General features: G+C 39.3%; 1 protein-coding gene across 1 annotated transcript in view; it reads right to left on the bottom strand.

The window, feature by feature from the left end:
- Positions 1 to 19,750, bottom strand: part of MGAM (maltase-glucoamylase) — a 155,239-nt gene that overhangs the window by 69,556 nt on the left and 65,933 nt on the right. Inside the window, exons 4-5 of the mRNA XM_082473191.1 lie at positions 9,273 to 9,399; positions 7,082 to 7,200 (exon numbers count right to left, since the gene is read on the bottom strand). Coding sequence (XP_082329317.1) covers positions 7,082 to 7,200; positions 9,273 to 9,399 — 246 coding nt within the window. The remainder of the gene's footprint in view (positions 1 to 7,081; positions 7,201 to 9,272; positions 9,400 to 19,750) is intronic.

The following is a 19,750-nucleotide window of genomic DNA, read 5'->3' as shown; positions in this document are numbered from 1 at the left end:
AAATGACAAATGGAGCTTCACTGATATTGGCTTTGGGCTTTAAAAAAAACTTTGCAATTAACTTTATTCAGAAGCTTTGAAATCAAGGCAATTTTGCTTTGACTTTTAAATGTGTATATTACAAATGGGTATATTTAGTACAGGTGACATATATGCATATATATTATACATATATACATAGTATATACATACGTGTGTGTGTGTATATATATGTGTGTATATATAGTCTCTTAACTCCTCCCAAGGCAGTAAGTAATTGTTCCTTGAAACCCAAATAGATTCTGATTCTTACTTAAGAAAGGTACCTGCCTTTTACTACAATTAATGACTGAATCACATGGAGACTAAAATGGATACAATCTCTTTCTCATATAACTAATTTGGAAGAAGCAATCAGGTTAAATACAAAAAAAGTACAAGGAAACCACTCCTCTTGAGTGTAACTAATAAAATACTATAGCAAAAATTATGGGTTGTGGCTTCCAAGGTTAGATTACAGAGTGTCTCCTGTCTTGCTTGCTCCCTCCCTTTCACTTGCTCTGTTGGAGCTCTCACTCTGTGAGAAGTGAGGTGCTGGACTGCAGGATGACCCACATGGTGAGGAGCTGAGGGAGGTCTCCAGCAAGGAACTGAGGTCCTCAGCCCAACGATCCTTGAGCAGCTGAATTCTGCTAATAATCACAATACACAAGCTTGAAGAGGATCATCCCTCAGTCCCAGAAGACACCTTGATTGCAGTCTTCTGGAAGCCTATGAGCCAAAAGCACCCAGATACACCAAGGCCAGATTTCTGACCATAGAAACTGTGAGAAAATAATGTTTGTTGTGTTAAGCCATTAAGTTTCGGGATAATTTGTTACACAGCAATAGATAACTAACATACCCTGCTATATTATTTTACAGATGAAGAACCTCAGGCCACAGAGGTAAAAGTTCACAGGGGTGAAGTGATCTGCCAAAGGTCACTTAGCTATTGAGAAGACAAGGACCAAAACTTAGTTCTCTTGTTATCCGCTTCTTTTTTTCTATAGTCTGGGTTGAGTATCTGCTGAGCATATTTTTAGGAGGATATGGCAATGCTTTACAAACGTAAGACAAAAAAAATTGCTTAGCTATATGAACAATTAGATTTAATCAAATGCTAATTTTTTTGCTAATAACCAATATTAAGGATCTAAAAACAGTGTCCATCTGTGTGGTTTCTATTGTTATGGAATCAGGCTTCACTGTGAACTCAACCGATCAGCAGTTTTTGTTTTTTCTTTTCAAAACCCACTCAGAGGAAACTTCAGTATAACCGGAAAAGAGAAAGGTGCTGGAAAGAGCGCTAAGCAGAACGGCTTCTGCGTGCTCCTCAGAGCTCAGTAACTTCTTCACTGAACTGGAAAGGGCAAAGATCAAAGAGTGGCCAAAGCAGCATGAAAAGTGAACAGCCTCTTGGCCACCTGGAAATCCCAGGCCCTGCAGCGGAGCCAAGCAGTTATGAGGAGCAATGTGGGGAGAAGCAGAGAGCGGGGCAAATAGACAAGAGAGTAAAGAGTAGGTGAAACCTCAGAAAAGAGTTGTAGAGAGAAGCTATAAAAAAAAATGACAACATGAATAGGACTGAAGGCAACCAAAAAGAATTAAACCCAAACCTGAGACACAACAAAATGGCCTTTGAAGTTGAACATGAGAATTAAAATTGAAGAGAAACTGCCAAAATAATGTAGAGTGTATAATTTCTAATACAGTATTGAGGGGAAAACTAAGGGGAAAAATTCTCAATGCAAAAAATAAGGAAAGAAAACATGTATATGGGGGTAGGCGTGAGTGGGGAGCAGTACATAAAAAACAGACCAAATGGAAAACACAAAATGAGACCATAGAAAAAAGTTTTTCATGTCAATTATCATATGGCTTAAATACTTAATTTAAAAAACAAGGATAATCAGATTACATTTACAGAAATAAATTCAACTGAAGCTGTTTACAGGCAGCACACCCAAAATTTAAGCTCACAAAAGCACTAAAACCGGGGAAAACAGCTATGTGAGAAGAATTCTTACCAAAGGTTAGTACAGCTATAGTGACAGCTGACAAATAGACTTTAAGTAAATATTAATTATTAGAGAGACACAGAGTCACTACATGATGACAAAAGCTTCAGTTCACCAGGAAGATATGACATCTCAAACCTGATAGACACCTGATAATAAAGACTCAAAATATTTACAGAAAAACCTTAAAGAATCACAAGGTAAAATTGAAAAAGATAGTAAGTACATAATGCAATATTTTTAAAGAACTCCCTCAGTAATTGATAGATAAAGTAGACAAAAAAGTAAAGATATTTTGCTTTTTACATAATAGATACATACAGGCTCCTGCACCAACACAAAGAGAAGGACTGGATTGAACTCAGAGATAGTGAGAAATCAGATGCTGAAGACACTTGACCTAGTCAAGCTCTGCTCCACTGGAGTCCTTTTCTCCTCCAACCCCCAATGCTTCTTAACATTTAGAGAGAGAGGAGAAGAAACAAAAAAGGAAGTATTTTATACCAAAATCAGACATGAGAGAAAAAGGAAAACTAGAATCCAGTTTTATCCATGAATACAAATGCAAAAATCTAAAAGAAAAGAGCACGCAATTTTAACAATGGAAATCAGCAACATATTAAATAAATAATAAGCGAGTAGTGTTTCTTCCAGAAACACAGGGATTCTTTACTATTAGAAAATCCACTGTATAATTTTTCATAACTTATTAAAGGAAGTACACAATACAATCACCTATTCATGATAAAATTCTTAGCACACTGGGAATAAAAAGTAAGTTCCTTAGTTGGATAATGGGTAGATACCTAAAGCCTATAATATGCATCTCACTAACTGTGAAATGTTAGAAACATTCCTTTTAAAATCAGAAAAAAGAGTAGGTGACCATGTCTATGACGTTTTATAATTAAATATATATTGGAGGTCCTAACACTATAAGACTAATAAGACAAGAAAATAAAGAAAATTTGTAAAACTAAAAAGGATGAAGCCAAGTTATCATTATTTTCTGACATAATATTGTGTAAGTAGAAATCCAAGAAAATTTATAGAAATAAATTTAAACTAAATAAGTTAATTATTATTATATTAGATCTTCTATTTTCTTCTTAAAGTCAAACTTTTTCTTTTTTGCCTTTAGGCTTTTAATCTTCCTGGCATTGTTCCTTGAGATATGATGTAATATAGGAATATATACGCTTGACTCCATTAAAATATAAAATATCTGTTCATCAAGACAGCATAAAATAGGTGAACACAACCTCATAACAGCAGAAGATACTTACAGCATGTATAATAAAAATAAGAAATAGAATCTAGAATAACACAAACAAGAAATGTGTACAAATCAGAGTGAGCTGAAAATAATTTACTGATAAGACTACATATGCCTTAGAATATGTGCATCAGTAGGTCATTAGGAAGCAGCATATCTAAGATTAAAAAAAAATTCAGGACCTCAGCAACTGCAGCATTTATAAAAGACAGAAAGCAAAGTTGCAAGGACAAATGCAAACAGGTGAAAAGGAAGTGTCCCAGGTGCAGTGAGAGTCAGCCTGAGTGAATCAGAATTAGCCAGCTCCTGCCACTGGAGGGAATGAGACCACAGTCGACCTTGCTCATTCAGCCCTGCCAACCATCCTGTCTGGGTGCTGGCTCCTCTAACCCTGTATCCCTCCATCCTGTTCTTTCTGTACTGTCCAGTGTCTCTCCACAGCCTTTACGTGTCCTGTCTTAGACACAGGATTCCCTCCCTTCACTGGGATAAGAAACAATGGAATTTACAACAAAGAATCATCTGAAGGGAAATTTATACTCTTAGTTCTTTAATCCCAGAGGAGAGAACTAGAGAGGAATGATAAAATGATATAGCAATGACCTCAGCAGTAAAACATTCTGCCTAGCCTGCTGTCATATTCATAATTTCTTCCCACTCCCCTCCTCCACATAGCCATATACTTTCCTTCAACAAACACATAATATATATATATACACACACACACAACATTATCCATTGAATCAGCCTCTCAACAACACTTTAGATCAGCATATGGCACCCAGGATACTTAAAACACACAACAAAATACCTAAGAAATACCTTCTATGAAAAACCAGATCACTGAAAGTGCTCCCAGAGTATTTCTTTCTGGCTGAGCTAAAGAGGAGCAGGCCAGTGAATGAATGCAAAGGTCATAGATTAATTCACTTGGGTATAACATTTAGAAAAAAGGCAAAGGTTGTTTATTGAACTACAATCTTGATACCACAGTATTAAATGGTCTTATTATAAAACCAAAGAAGCATTACTGAGGCAATAATGACATTTGAAGTTCACGTAGCCAATAACAAGAAGGGCTGTTGCAGGAAAGTGGACAGACTGAGGATGCATTATTCTTCCAGGTGGGCTTCTGAGCAAGTAGTTTCCTAGCACACTATGACAGGGGCAAGTAAATGGGTGTGGATCAACTTTCTGGAAACATCCTGTTTAGGTACAGCATATCTAGACCACGACTTCCCATTCCTATTGGCAAAGCAGCACATTAATTAATGGTCCTCTATCATCAAGCTCCAAACTACCTTATAGTCTTAAACATTATATGCTCTCTGGCACTGATCCTGTATCTTGGCCATATGGGACCATTCAATGTCATGTATGTGCCCCACAATTTCCTCTTCTGTCACTTTGTGTGCATTGTCTCCTCTATCCTGAAATCACTTTCCATTCGTCTCATCTCTGTCAAAATCCTGCTTATCATTAATTCCAGACTGTCACCTTCTCCTTGATAATAATCTCTTCTGCTTTGTGATCCACACAGTATTTTGTTTATATCTTATAAATTTTTGTTTTATATTCTAGTTATTTATTTACTTAGCTTATCTCCTCTACCTATTGAACCTATCTCTAAAATACCAGACTTTATGACATTTGGCCCCATACTGAAGTGCTTTTTTTTCTTTTTCTCTTCTATCTTCTTTTTTCCTTTATTTCTGTCTTTTATTCTCTCTCTTCTTGGTTTCCCATTTCGTGATTTCGTTCAGCCCTAAGTGGCTGCTCCTAGCTGCTATGTATCACATAAAAAGCCAACCTCCTCTACTCCGAAATCCAAGGTCTTCCAAAATCTGAATCCACCTTTTCTGTTCAGACACATTTCTTCCTACTCCAAGCAGGCATGTCTCTTCAGTAATCCAAGAGAAAGTCACATTCATTCCGTCAGGGTAAGACGCCAGATGAAGGGGACTGAACACTGCAACAGTCTTGGTAAGATGAACGGCTCTCACTGGGGTTCCTCCCAGCGCTGGCAGGCTTGCTGCCCAGGCTGCCGCCCTGCTCTGCTCTCACCGCGTTGTCCTGTCCCGGGGATTTCCTGATCCTTGACTATTTACCATATTGGTGCTCTCTCTTGCCTTCAACACAGCCTCTGAGCTTCCTGACTAGTTTTGTCCAATCACTCTGCTCCTAACTACAGTTCCCAGGCATTTTCTCTACTCCAAGCTATTTATCTGGCTCTGGTTCTTTCTTTCTGCCTTAACTTCCAGCTTCCCCAAAACCCCAGTCTATCACTACGGTTGATTTCTCATCTGTTATTTCTTTGCCATCTTGGTTCTCTCTGACTCAGCATCTATGCTATTTCAGTCAATACTCAAATTGTGAGTATTGGCACAATTGTGCCAATTTGTGGCTCAAATTGTGTAACCATTCTCACTTTCCACAGTTCACATTCTGTGACTCTGTCCAAGTTATGGGCTGAACTGTGTCCCCAGAAAAGATATGTTGAAGTCCTAATCCTCAGTACCTCAGAACTTGATCTTATTTGGAAATAGGATTGTTGCAGATGTGATTAGTTAAGGTGTGATCATACTGGAGTTGGGTGGGCCCTTAATCCAACGTGACCTGTATCCTTATAAAAATGGGAAATTTGAACACAGAGAATGCTTTGTGAAGATGGAAGCAGAGAATGGAGTAATGTAGCTACAAGCCAAGAAACGCCAAGGATTGTGGCCGTCACCAGAAGCTAGGACAAAGGCATGGAACAGATTCTTCCTCAGAGCCCTCAAAAGGAACCAACCCTAATGACACCTTGATTTTGGACTTCTAGCCTCCAGAAGTACGAAAGAAAAAAAATGCAGAAATAAAATGTCTTTTGGTATTAGGACCTTTAGACAAACCAAAATAGTAACTCTCAAGAACATCACAGATTATTCCAGCCCATGAACAATAGGATGGCTACAGAGATAAATGTGAGAGTGCCACATGCCCAAGAATCGCATGCAGCAAGCATCCTTTCTGTGTCTGATACACATCTGCCATTGCAGGTCAGTGCACTTCACTCAGAAGGCTGCATTTCGTTTTTATTCACTCTCAACGTGAAACATGACTGATATGGTATGTGCAATGCATTTTATAATCATATGTTCAGCTGGACTTCAGGTGATGATCAGGAAACACTGCCCAAAAGTAAATGCCCAGATGCCTGCATTATCTTTAATCTGGTATTTATTACCTCTTCCTTCAAAACTTGGCTCTTGAAACTTTATCCTTATTTGAAATACTGTTTTATGCCTATGGATGACTTTTTATTGTAGATCCTAGATAACCTTTTAGAATTGTGTAAGGAAAAAAGAGAGACAGAGAGAGGGCAAGAAACAGAGTCAGAAATAGAGTCAGAGAGAACTAGTAACCAAGCAGTGTTGCCAGATAAAAGACAATATACTTTTAGTATAAGTAAGTCCCAAGTCTTACACGGGACATAATTATACTAAAAATTTATTCATTGTTTATCTGAAATTCAAACCTAAATGGACAGCATGTACTTTTATTTGCTGAATCTGTCAACACAAGGAAACTTTCTAGTTCTTCCTCTCCCAAGGCTGAGCTGTCATATAAGCATGAATACAGGATTTCTTTTCCTGAGCCACCAATAATTGCAATGCAAACAATAAACAACTCTGGGGGCTACAAACAGAAAAAAAAAAAAAAAAGAACACAAACCCTTATCCAATGGCATAAACTCTTAAATGAAAACAAGATCTGTAACTCAAACCTTTGTTGGTGACTGGTCAGGGATGCAGTTTATCCGCTCCAATTCATTTACCACGGGGCACTTGGCAGGACCAGGAGTGGTACTTTTCCCAGGATCTGGAGTAACTGTCATCCCAGGACCTGGGATAATCCCAAAAGCAAACATAAGATGACAGAATTAATATCACAGGCATTCGATACCCCCATAGTTCTCAACACCTCCAATTATATGGACTCCACTACTGACCGGGCTTCACTCTATGACCTTGAAATGTACACATTCACTTTATAAAGCCTCATTTTGTTCTTGCTGACTGTATTTAACTCTACATACACCTGCACCATCTCCTTCCACCAGCAAGGCCCTCCCCTATGAGACAGTGCATACAAGAGCAAGGAGTTGGACTCCAACATTAGATTGGAAGCTCACCTTCCAAAGTGAGCTCCAAATCTACCTTCTCTACTCCAGGGGTTGGTAAACTATGTCCTGTGGACCAAACCAGGTCACAGCCTGATTTGTAAATAAAATATTGCTGTCACACAGCCACACCCAGATTTTTTATGTATTGTCTACAGCTGCTTTTGTTATTATAGGCAGAATTAGGTAGTTAGGACAGAGACCGTATGGCCCACAAAATCTGAAGTATTAAGTATATGGCCCTTTACAGAGAAGTCTGTACACTCTGCTTTGGTCCTGTACTTCCACCCAGGCAGCTGGTTCTCGAAATGTTTGCACACAGATCACGTGCAGTATATGTTGTTCTCTTGAATGTTACTCTAATCATAGTAACCTCAATTCTCCTTGCTCAGTCAACAGGCAATCCCTTGACAAGGAACACTTCTGAGTGATGGCATTCTTATACAAATGTAAAATCTCATAGGACAAAAAATGTAAAGGGAGGCCACCAAACTAGAAACTGGCAGCTAGAATCTATGCCAGTTGATTGATGGATTCAGACTTAAAAATCAGTTAAATAGGACTTCCCTGGTGGCGCAGTGATTAAGAATCCACCTGCCGATGCAGGGGACACGGGTTCGAGCCCTGGTCTGGGAAGATCCCACATGCGGCGGAGCAACTAAGCCTGTGCACCACAACTACTGAGCCTGTGCTCTAGAGCCCACAAGCCACAACTACTGAGCTCGTGTGCCACAACTACTGAAGCTTGCACACCGAGAGCCCATGCTCCACAACAAGAGAAGCCACCGCAATGAGAAGCCCACGCACCGCAGCAAAGAGTAGCCCCCGCTCACCACAACTAGAGAAAGCCCGCGCACAGCAACGAAGACCCAATACAGCCAAAAATAATAAATTAATTAATTAATTTTTTAAAAAATCAGTAAAATAAAGAAGGCACATTTATTGCATTCTAACATAAGGAAGTTAGATTTCTTTAGGGCACTCTACAATAAGCTAATAATATTAAGACAAAACAATGAGCCTTCTAATAAGTTTTCTTTTCACTAAGGTTTCCAATTCAAAAGTGGTGGAGTAATAGAACTTTATATTTGTGCCAGTTTCCGCATAAGGGTTTTAGTTTCATCTTCAGGATCATAGAATTTTAAGAACTGAACAACCTTTGAGATTATTTAATCTAACTTCCCACAAAAGTAGAAATGGCGTGACCGAGAATGAGGTAGGGGGAGGGGGCAAAGGTTTTCCTCTGGCAACATACTGGCCCCTCATCACCTGCCCCACCTAGGAAGCTGCTCCTAGCTGAAGCCCAGATAAGAACTCATGGATAACTCAGCACAATCCAGCCCTTCTGTTAAAATAAAACAGTTCAATAAACTTTTAATAAAAAAACTCTGGTAGCTGTTATTTTTTTAAATAACCAAACTTGGGCCTAAGGTACTTTAATTGATTATATACTTATTTGACTACATTTCATATAAGGGTATTGTTGATTACTATTGTTAACAAAATTACAATTATTCAATGAAATTCAGCAAATATATTTCAAGTGCCAGTTGCGGAACCCTGCGCTGTGCTAAATTGGGAAATGAAAGTGTCAGAGTTAGGCCTACAATGAATACCTATTGTGCTGTCACAGTTGTGAGTCAGGTGGTCCCCAACACACACATATAGTACACACACGCACACACACACACATTCACACAAGTGAATATGAAAGCATCACTTCCCTGCCACTTCTGAGGTGTTTGCTCTGACAAGAGCAATATATGGAGGGGGGAACACCAGAGTTCCTTGTTACCTTCTGATTCCAAAGAATCTCTGGCTGAAAGCACAAAGAGAGGAATAGTGATGATAAACACCCCAAGCAGAAGAACACTGAGCATAAGCTCCAAAGTAGTGAACTTTTTCAACTTCTTTCTTGCCATCTACAAAGAAAGACAAAACAATTTTAGATTTGAGTTTTATTTAACATGTGGTTAGCAAACTTTTTTAACAGAAAAGCTCAAATGTATACATAAGAGGAATGAATAACATAATAAACGCCCAGGTACCCATCAACTAGATTAAAAAATTATCAAGTGGCCAATCTCATTCTGTCTATTCTTTTCTTTTTTAAAGGTAATATAAAAACTTTTATTTTTCTTATGTCTATTCTTATTCATGTCTCTCCTTAACCTTGGGTTATTTTGAAGCAAATCTCAGATTTCATATCTTTTAATCTGAAAATATTTAAGCATATTTTTTTAAAAATAAGAAATTTCACAAAAGCCAAGCAAAATACTGTTATCACACTTAAAATATTTTTTAAATAATTCTTTAATCATCAAATTAAAGTATTTTAAAATAATTTCCCTCATTGTCTGATAAGTATTTTATAGCTTGTTTGTTCTACTCTCATAAGGATACAAGTAAGATTTATATATGACTGATTTGTGTCTGTTAAGTCTTTTTTAACCAGTAAGGTTTGTTCTGTAGATCTGCCCACAATCTGGATTTTGTTGATTGCATCTCCATGCATGCCAACATGTTTCTCTATCCTTGTATTTCCTATAAATTATTAGATCTAGAGTTTTGACAGATACAGGTTGGTTTCTTTTTAGCATGAATGCTGCATAGATGGTACAACATCTTCCAGCAAGAGACACATAAAATCTAGCAGTCTCCTTTTTTCAAAAAAAATGTTCACATCCATTGGCAAGCATTTCTTCGATCCATTATTTCATTAGGAGTTGTGATGCAGTGACACTGTAATTTTATCATTCTTTGTTCACTTATTAAATGAAATATTCCTATAGAAAGAAATTTCCCCTCATCTATCATTTGTTTCGTAAAGGTACAGTTTGTATAGGAAAGGCAGGATAAACGTTTGACTCTTTATTTACTGGATTTCAAAATAAGGAGTAGTTTCCCTAGCATCCTCCAAAGGGGATCAATGAGATTTTTTGGTCCAATATCTTTATGAACTCATAGATTTAAACACACTTCATCTGTATTAATCCACTGATGTTGTTATTATTATTATTATTGTTGTTGTTGTTGTTGTTATTATTATTATTATTATTATTAACGCTCATATTTTCCCATCTCTACCCATTGACAGTCTCTTCAAGTTGGCTCTTGGTACTCTTTGGTACTTTCCCTGCTTGCTGGTTTAACATGATAACCTAGGCTCCTTTTGCACATTTCCTGCCCCTCGTCTCAAGTCAAACATTTCTATGGAGTCCTGGCTCCTTTTAGTGGCAATAGTGTTTAGAAACTATAATCTGGATAGAGTGTGAAATTTAACCTAGAATTCCAGAACTGAAGGGACCTTATGGATCATCTTGACCAGTGCTGCCTTTGGAGCCCCAAGGGGTCCTTGAGGATTTTTAATTTCAAAAAAAATACAGAAATTACACATTTATCTATGTTAGACTCATTATGAACCCTAGCTAGGGATAAGAATATTTTGTCAAGAAGTTTAAATCAGACACTCGGCACTTGCCCCTGCCCAACTCCTACTGAATCAGAATCTCTGGGGTTAAGGCCTGGATATCTGATTTTTTTAAAAACCTCCACAGATGATTCTGATATGCAATCACGTTTCAAAAGCAGTGAACCCGTCTATTATAGGTTCGCTGTTGGCTCCCTGCCGAACAAACTATAGTATCTCTGCAATGCGCTAGGAATCCTGTGTGCTCTTCAAGTATACAGAAAACTGAGATCGAACACATGAAGCTCATCTTGTTGGGATGCTAAATTTAGAGTATTTTAAGCCAAAATTTGGCTTTTAAGTAAAGATTCATGAAGTTCAAAACCTAAAAACATTATCCTTTATATTCAAAGATCCACCATAAATTGGGCTTTGAAGTATCTTCTTATTAGTGAGGAAAGATTCGGCAAAGTCATCCACATTTACTCTTTCCGTGCTATGGGAGGTTACAGGGAAAACCCAGAGAGCCCAGAGGTCAACTCAACTGCTCAGAGGGATGAATACTGATATCATTTGTCCAGATACAGAGCATAGCAACATAGCACATGTCTGAACGAAGAAATAAAATACCACGTTCCTAAGGGTGAGTACTGTGATCGACACAGAAACAGGACTTGAGGAGAGAAAAACCTGACAGCTATTAAAGCAGGATTATCAGTGTCACCCGGGCCTCTGTGCAGACTCCCTTAGTCTTTGACCAGGAAGGCACAGACCACCATGCACAAACTCAAATGGGGATTATGCCTCATGTGCAGTCCTTTCTAGAAATCTTCCTCAGTGCTTCCATCCTTGGACTTGGTTCTTTGTTTGGATCAATTCTGATTCTGGACTGAGCTGTGGTTCTACCCTCCATGGGCAGCAAGTAAATAAACCCCCATCACTCCCTTCACGTCCTTCCCCTGGATGGCCCAGATATGACTGCATGTACCTCCTTCCTCTGACCCCACTACTGTCCTTCTTTAGAAGGACCTCACTGTCTCTTAGGGGAGGGCACACTGTCTTTTACGTTTTGTACAAGAATGTGGACACAGATATAGCACTTCTCCAAAAGCATGAGAAACTATGTAGAGCCATACTTTAATGCAGAAATGCACTGCTCAATAGGGAGTGAAACCTACAGCTAAGTCACAATCAATACACAAACCAGAGAGAGGGAGAAATATCTTGTCGAAAGAAGAAGTAAACAAATCCATTGTCAAGTTGAGTGGTGTGATTGGAATGATTCCTAAAATGAGTTTCATTGACCTGACTAGCTTCTTGTATTTCCTCAACTTATGAAAAATTGTACATTAGCCGTATCTAGAATCAGACATACTGGAAAGTGTAAGGAAAAAGAAGAGGAGAGAAGAGTGGAAGGAGCAGAATTATCTACACTAATGGGCCACTGGTTTTGAGGCCTCACAAGTTTAAAATGGTTTCCATTGCTTATGAGACTAAATGGCGTGTCATCTATTACCATCTGACTCTTAATAATCATTATCACTAAGTTTCTGGTCTTCTATGTGCCAGGTATTTTCCAAGCTTGATTAGATATCTGTATAACCCTGAAAGGCAGATATTCATCTCCATTTTATAAACGAGAAAACAGAGGTCAAAACGGTATAAAACTCATCAGCAACCACAGACAAATGGTGGAGCTGAAATTCACTACCAGTCTGCGCTCCAGGGCCCAGCTTCTCGGAACACACACTCCCCGACAGCACCTTCTCCACTTACCAGGTCAAACAATATCTCCCCCAGGACTTCAAATTAATAACCCTCCCTCTCTCGCTCCCAAGCACTCTATCTAGATTTATAAACCTGAGGAGAATCTGTCTTCCCTACTAACTTTGAAGCTACTAGAGGAAAGTGAGTACGAGTTTCTTACCCCTCCCCAAGTCGTCCCTCTCAGCCTGAGAGCCTCAGATACCGATTCCCTTGGCCCTGGGGCAGCTGAGTGGAGCCAGGGCAGAGGGTCCAGGGCCATTCTTCTGCTGGCAGTTGACACCTCTGGAAATCCAGATCCCTTTCAATTAGCCTAGTGATGCCACCTTCCTTTTTTTTTAATCACTGTATCATTTTTAAAATTTTTATTTTATATTGGAGTATAGCTGATTGACAATGTTGTGTTAGTTTCAGGTGTACAGCATAGTGATTTAGTTATACATATACATGTATCTTTTCTTTTTTCAAGTTCTTTTCCCATTTAGGTTATTACAGACCTGTACTATAGAGTAGGTCCTTATTGCTTATCTATTTTAAATATAGCAGTGTATTTATGTCCATCCCAATCTCTCAATCTATCCCACCCACCCCCACCCCAGTAACCATAAGTTCATTCTCTAAGTCTGTTATCACTGTATCTTTTTCTTAATAATTGTTTTTTTTTTCCTTTTCCTTGTGCTCTCTGATGTGGACAGCGCTGGCAAGAACTCCACCATGCCTCAGTGCACGCTACCTGGCAGGTGCTCTAAGTTTGCTGATTGGGGAGCAAGACTGAGTGGAAACACCACCACAGGATCCTTTGGCCATGCACGCACTGCAGGGTCCTCGTTCCTGTTTCCCAAGAGGAAAGGTGGGGAAGGAATGGGAAACAGTGTGCCTTCATCCCAGGAACCTCACCAGTAATCATAGGGGCACTAGTGAAAAGGAAAGAAAAAATAAAATTTGGATTTAAAAAATAATATAAGTTAGAGGGCAGTTATTTATTTTACAAAAGGATCCAAGTCAAGCTTTCTTTAAATCAATCTTTGAAGTATGCAGGAGTGGTACATCAATATCTCCAGGGAGATTTTTTTTAAGAATATACAGCTACTTCCCTCTCCATTTGACCTTTGTAACGATTGCTCATAACCAGTAATAGCCTTCATGTGAGTTGTAACATACAAAGAAATAGCTGAAAACCATCTCTTTATAAATGAATAGTTTATATTCTTTACCAGAATATATCCTAGTAAATGCACTTTCTGGAAAACAGCACTCTTCACAGCCCCTTCTTAAGCCCAACCACAGCTGAACACAGCCCCACATCCCTCTCCTGCTCTCTGTACCCACCTACTCCCAGCTCAGAACTGCCCCCACCTCCACTGCAGACCCCCTTTCCCAGGCTGATTATCAGCTGAGCTGCTCTCTGCTCTGAATCCCCAGCACAATAGTTCTGTCTGCTTTTCTTCGTCCATACTGTTACAGACTCATTTCATTTAGTACATCTTTATTAGAATGTCAAGGGAAGTCTGGAAAGGAAAAAAGGTAAAATCCTGTGATCACAGTCTACCATCTGGAACCCTTCTATGTAGGTTTTAAAAGTTCCCTAGATCACTTTGATCTTCACTTCCCCTCCACTCCTGTTTGAGAATCACTTGGGAAACCTTGAGTTCAGTGGATTTAATAACATTGAATGACATTATCCTATGAGGGGGAGGGGGAACAGCAGGTGTAAATTAAGGACAGTGCAATAAGGGACAAAAATGAAGTAGGAGACGGTAATAAAGAAAAATGAAATACATTTGGAGGGAGTAGTGGGGGATGGGTGGCTCCTTGAAAGTTTTCAACCCCATCAAAGCACCCCTCCCAACTCTTCCAGTATCTCCAGTATATCAATGTGCCCTCTCTAACCTCAGCTCATTTGTGACCAAGGATAAGTTTTCCTAAGGCTTCTCCCCCAAAGGTATGCCTACTTTCTTAGGTTTACAACACCGTTTTTCTTTCTCAAATTGTAAGCTCTTAGGGTGTGAGAATTATGCCTGCTTCTTCCTCTTTATTTCCTTCCTAAATACCTACAAGCAGAATCTACATAATCAATACTTACTGACCAAAAACATTTTATTCCTTGACTGAATATTTACAAAATAACCTGAATACTTCCTAATTATAGTACACCGTGAAGGTACTTTAGAGGATACAATGATGGTACCTGCCTTAAGTGGACTTAAATTCCAATACCACTATTTCCTTCTACCCAATAAAGGCAATGTACGGTAGAAAGAAGAAGAGAAGGGATGTGCTCTTTCTTGAAAATCAGAAGACCTTAATTTTATTCCTCATTCTGAAAATAACTAGCCAGATGACCTTGAGAAATTTACTTAAGCTTTCTGGTTCTCTGTTTCCTCACTTACAATTAAAGAGGTTGAATGAGAAGATCTACAAAATTCATACCAGCTTTTATATGTCATGTTTGAATGAGTCACCCAAATTGCTTGCTTCTTTACTCTTCTCTTCCATAGAAGATCCCTGTGCTAAACATATCACTGGCATTTTCCTTCTTCATTATATGCCCAAGTTCTCTTTCTCAGTGTGAGAGCATGCTAAGTACAGCTTGAGAAGATCTGAGCTTGCTTTTAGCCCTACCATTTCTTGCTGTGGTCGCCAAAGAATTTATTTAACACTCTTGAATCTCAGTTTTCTGAGGTGTAAAAATGGAACTAAGAATATCTATTACTAACTATCATCATCTTCTTATTGTGAGAATCAAATAAAAACATCTTAAATAATAAAGCATTACATATCCTTATTTATTACTTACCATAGAGAAAATACTCTTGGGTACGAAACAGCATGTTCCTAAGAAATGTGTCAATCCCTCTCTCGTGAGGGTGGCACCCCACCTTACTCAGTGCTTTGTAAAGTGGAAGATGCACGTTCCTGGCAGCTGTCCTTATGAATTTGTTCTGATATGAACTCCTATCTGCTAAGTGCTTTATGGCCCCATGTGTCAGGTGACTCACGTGGTACCTGAGACACAGGTGCAGAAATCTAGGAGGAAGCAGGAGGAGCTATGAGCAGCAATCTTGCCCATTCAAAGTCCGATTCTCCACCAGCCCACTCACAGCTCCTCTCCCGGGCTGCCTTGTAAATCACACTATTTTTACTCAAAAAGCACATCCCTTCTCTTCTTCCCTGAAGTCTTCATTCAAAACTCCCCAGCTCGCGAATCTTAAATCCTCAGCTCAACTTAGTTGTCTGATATTTTCTTGCAGCCTCACTATCCACCCAATCGATGTGTCCTCACACAACCTCCAGATGGTCCTCAGGCAGAAGAAGGCTTTTTCACACACTGATGAGAAAACGCTATTTGTCACCATAATACCCTCTTAACATGCAAAAGGAAATGGGGTTGTACCCTTCTCTACAACAAGGATTGCCTTGGTTTTTCTAAAGTAAATGACCCAGCTCTAATCTTTCATACCTGTCCTTCCCCAATACATCACATTCCCAAAGGCTTTATAAGATATTCCATAATACTAATCTTGCATGTAAAACTCCATAAATATTAATAGCCTTCCATGCCTGATATAATTAAATTAACTAATCAGATCAAGAGCGATCTCATGTTCACTGGCAAGGAGCAGAGTTATCAGAATGCCTATGGAAGTGACAATGTCTCCTTCTCTTTGGTGGTTGCTGACAGCTGTGAAATAGGAGACTGTTCTTCATACTAATTTTAAATTTTTCCCAAGTGGCTGTTAACATACTGTGTTACACGCTATGAAGAAAAAGTCGCCCACCATTTACTAGTCAAACTGTAAACACTATATGCTCAATAAAGACTTGGCAAAAGCTACTCAAGTTATTTACACCCGTAATCTGGATGTCCATTTATACAAATTTAGTCCATAAATATACTTGTGGCTTCGGAGGTCAGATCCCAGGGAGAGGACTGGGGTTGGCTGTGTGAACACAGCCTGAAGGGGGCTAGTGCACCACAGGTAGCCAGGAGGGAGTCCAGGAAAAAGTCTGGACCTGCCGAAGAGGCAAGAGACCATTGCTTTCCGGTGCACGAGGAGACGGGATTCAGAGCACCGCCTAAACGAGCTCGAAAGACAGGCCCAAGCCGTGGCTATCACTGCGGACACCAGAGACAGGCATGAAATGCTAAGGCTGCTGCTGCAGCCACCAAGAAGCCTGTGTGCAAGCACAGGTCACTCTCCACACCTCCCCTCACGGGAGCCTGTGCAGCCCGCCACTTCCAGGGTCCCGTGAACCAGGGACAACGTCCCCGGGAGAACACACAGCGCGCCTCATGCTGGTGCAACGTCACACCGGCCTCCGCCGCTGGAAGCTCGCTCCGCATTCCGTACCCCTCCCTCCCCCCGGCCTGAGTGAGCCAGAGCCCCCTAATCAGCTGCTCCTTTAACCCCCTCCTGTCTGGTCAAAGAACAGACGCCCCCAGGTGACCTACATGCAGAGGCGGGGCCAAATCCAAAGCTGAACCCCAGAAGCTGTGCGAAAACAGAAGAGAAAGGGAAATCTCTCCCAGCAGTCTCAGGAGCAGCAGATTAAATCTCCACGGTCAAGTTGATGTACCCTGCATCTGTGGAATACCTGAATAGACAATGAAACATCCCAAAATCGAGCTGGTGGACTTTGGGAGCAACTGTAGACTTGGGGTTTGCTTTCTGCATGTAATTTGTTTCTGGTTTTATGTCTATCTTAGTTTACTATTTAGAGCTTATTATCATTGGTAGATTTGTTTATTAATTTGGCTGCTCTCTTCCTTTTTTTTTAAATATATATACATTTTTTTCCTTTTTCTCTTTTTGTGAGTGTGTATGTGTATGCTTCTTTCTGTGATTTTGTCTGAATAGCTTTGTTTTTACTGCTTGTCCTAGCGTTCTGTTTGTCCGTTTTTGCTTTTTTTTTTAATACTTTTTAGCACTTGTTATCATTGGTGGAATTGTTTATTGGTTTGCTTGCTCTCTTCTTTCTTTTTTTTTTAATTTTTTTATTTTAATAATATTTTTTTTATTTTAATAACTTCATTTTATTTATTTAATTTTTCTTTCTTTCTGTTTTTTTTCCTCCCTTTTCTTCTGAGCCATGTGGCTGACAAGGTCTTCGTGCTCCGGCCAGGTGTCAGGCCTGAGCCGCGTAGGTGGGAGAGCCAAGTTCAAGACATTATTCCACCACAGACCTCACAGACCCATGTAATATCAATCAGCGAGAGCTCTCCCAGAGATCTCCATCTCAACACTAACACCCAGATCCACTCAACAACTAGCAAGCTCCAGTGCTGGATACCCCATGCCAGAAAACTAGCAACACAGGAACACAACACCACCCATTAGCAGAGTGGCTGCCTAAAATCATAATAAGTTCACAAACACCCCAAAACACACCACTGGACATGGTTCTGCCCACCAGAAAGACAAGATCCAGCCTCATCCACCAGAACACAGGCACTAGTCCCCTCCACCAGGAAGCCTACACAACCCACAGAACCAACCTTACCCACTGGGGGCAGACACCAAAAACAATGGGAACTACAAACCTGCGGCCTGCGAAAAGGAGACCACAAACACAGTATGTTAAGCAAAATGAGAAGACAGAGAAATACACAGCAGATGAAGGAGCAAAGGAAAAACCCATCAGACCAAACAAATGAAGAGGAAATAGGCAGTCTACCTGAAAAAGGATTCACAGTAAAGATAGTAAAGATGATCCAAAATCTTGAAAACAGAATGGAGAAAATACAAGAAACGTTTAACAAGGACCTAGAAGAACTAAAGAGCAAGCAAACAATGACGAACAACACAATAAATGAAATTTAAAATTCTCTAGAAGGAATCAGTAACAGAATAACTGAGGCAGAAGAACAGATAAATGACCTAGAAGATAAAATAGTGGAAATAACTACCACAGAGCAGAATAAAGAAAACAGAATGAAAAGAATTGAGGACAGTCTCAGAGACCGCTGGGGCAACATTAAACGCACTAACATTTGAATTACAGGGGTCCCAGAAAAAGAAGAGAAAAAAAAAAGGGACTGAGAAAATATTTTAAGAGATTATAGTTGAAAGCTTCCCTAATATGGGAAAGGAAATAGTCAATTAAGTCCAGGAAGTGCAAAAAGTCTCATACAGGATAAATCCAAGAAGAAACACGCCAAGACACATATTAATCAAACTACCAAAATTTAATACAAAGAAAAAATATTAAAAGCAGCAAGGAAAAAGCAACAAATAACACACAAGGGAATTCCCATAAGGTTAACAGCTAATCTTTCAGCAGAAACTCTGCAAGCCAGAAGGGTGGGGCAGGACATATTTAAAGTGTTGAAAGGGAAAAAACTGCAACCAAGATTATTCTATCCAGCAAGGATCTCATTCAGATTTGATGGAGAAATTAAAAACTTTACAGACAAGCAAAAGCTAAGAGAATTCAGCACCACCAAACCAGCTTTACAACAAACCTTAAAGGAACTTCTCTAGGCAGGAAACACAAGAGAAGGAAAAGACCTACAATAACAAACCCAAAGCAATTAAGAAAATGGTAATAGTAACATACGTATCAATAACTACCTTAAATGTAAACGGATTAAATGCTCCAACCAAAAGACATAGACTGGCTGAAAGAATACAAAAACAAGACCCATATATATGCTGTCTACAAGAGACCCACTTCAGACCAAGGGACACATACAGACTGAAAGTAAGGGGATGGAAAAAAATATTCCATGCAAATGGAAATCAAAAGAAAGCTGGAGTAGCAATTCACATATAAAACAAAATAGACTTTAAAATAAAGACTATTACAAGAGACAAGGACACTACATAATGATCAAGAGATCAATCCAAGAAGAAGATATAACAATTGTAAATATTTATGCACCCAACAGAGGAACACCTCAATACATAAGTTAAATGTTAACAGCCATAAAAGGGGAAATCGACAGTAACACAATAATAGTAAGGGACTTAAACACCCCACTTTCACCAATGGACAGATCATCCAAAATGAGAAAAAATAAGGAAACACAAACTTTAAATGATACATTAAACAAGATGAACTTAATTGATATTCATAGGACATTCCATCTAAAAACAACA

This window comes from Balaenoptera physalus (genome assembly GCF_965194825.1).
Source record: "Balaenoptera physalus genome assembly, chromosome: 8".
NCBI classification, from domain to species: Eukaryota; Metazoa; Chordata; class Mammalia; order Artiodactyla; family Balaenopteridae; genus Balaenoptera; species Balaenoptera physalus.
This window is presented reverse-complemented; position numbering and strand designations above follow the sequence as displayed.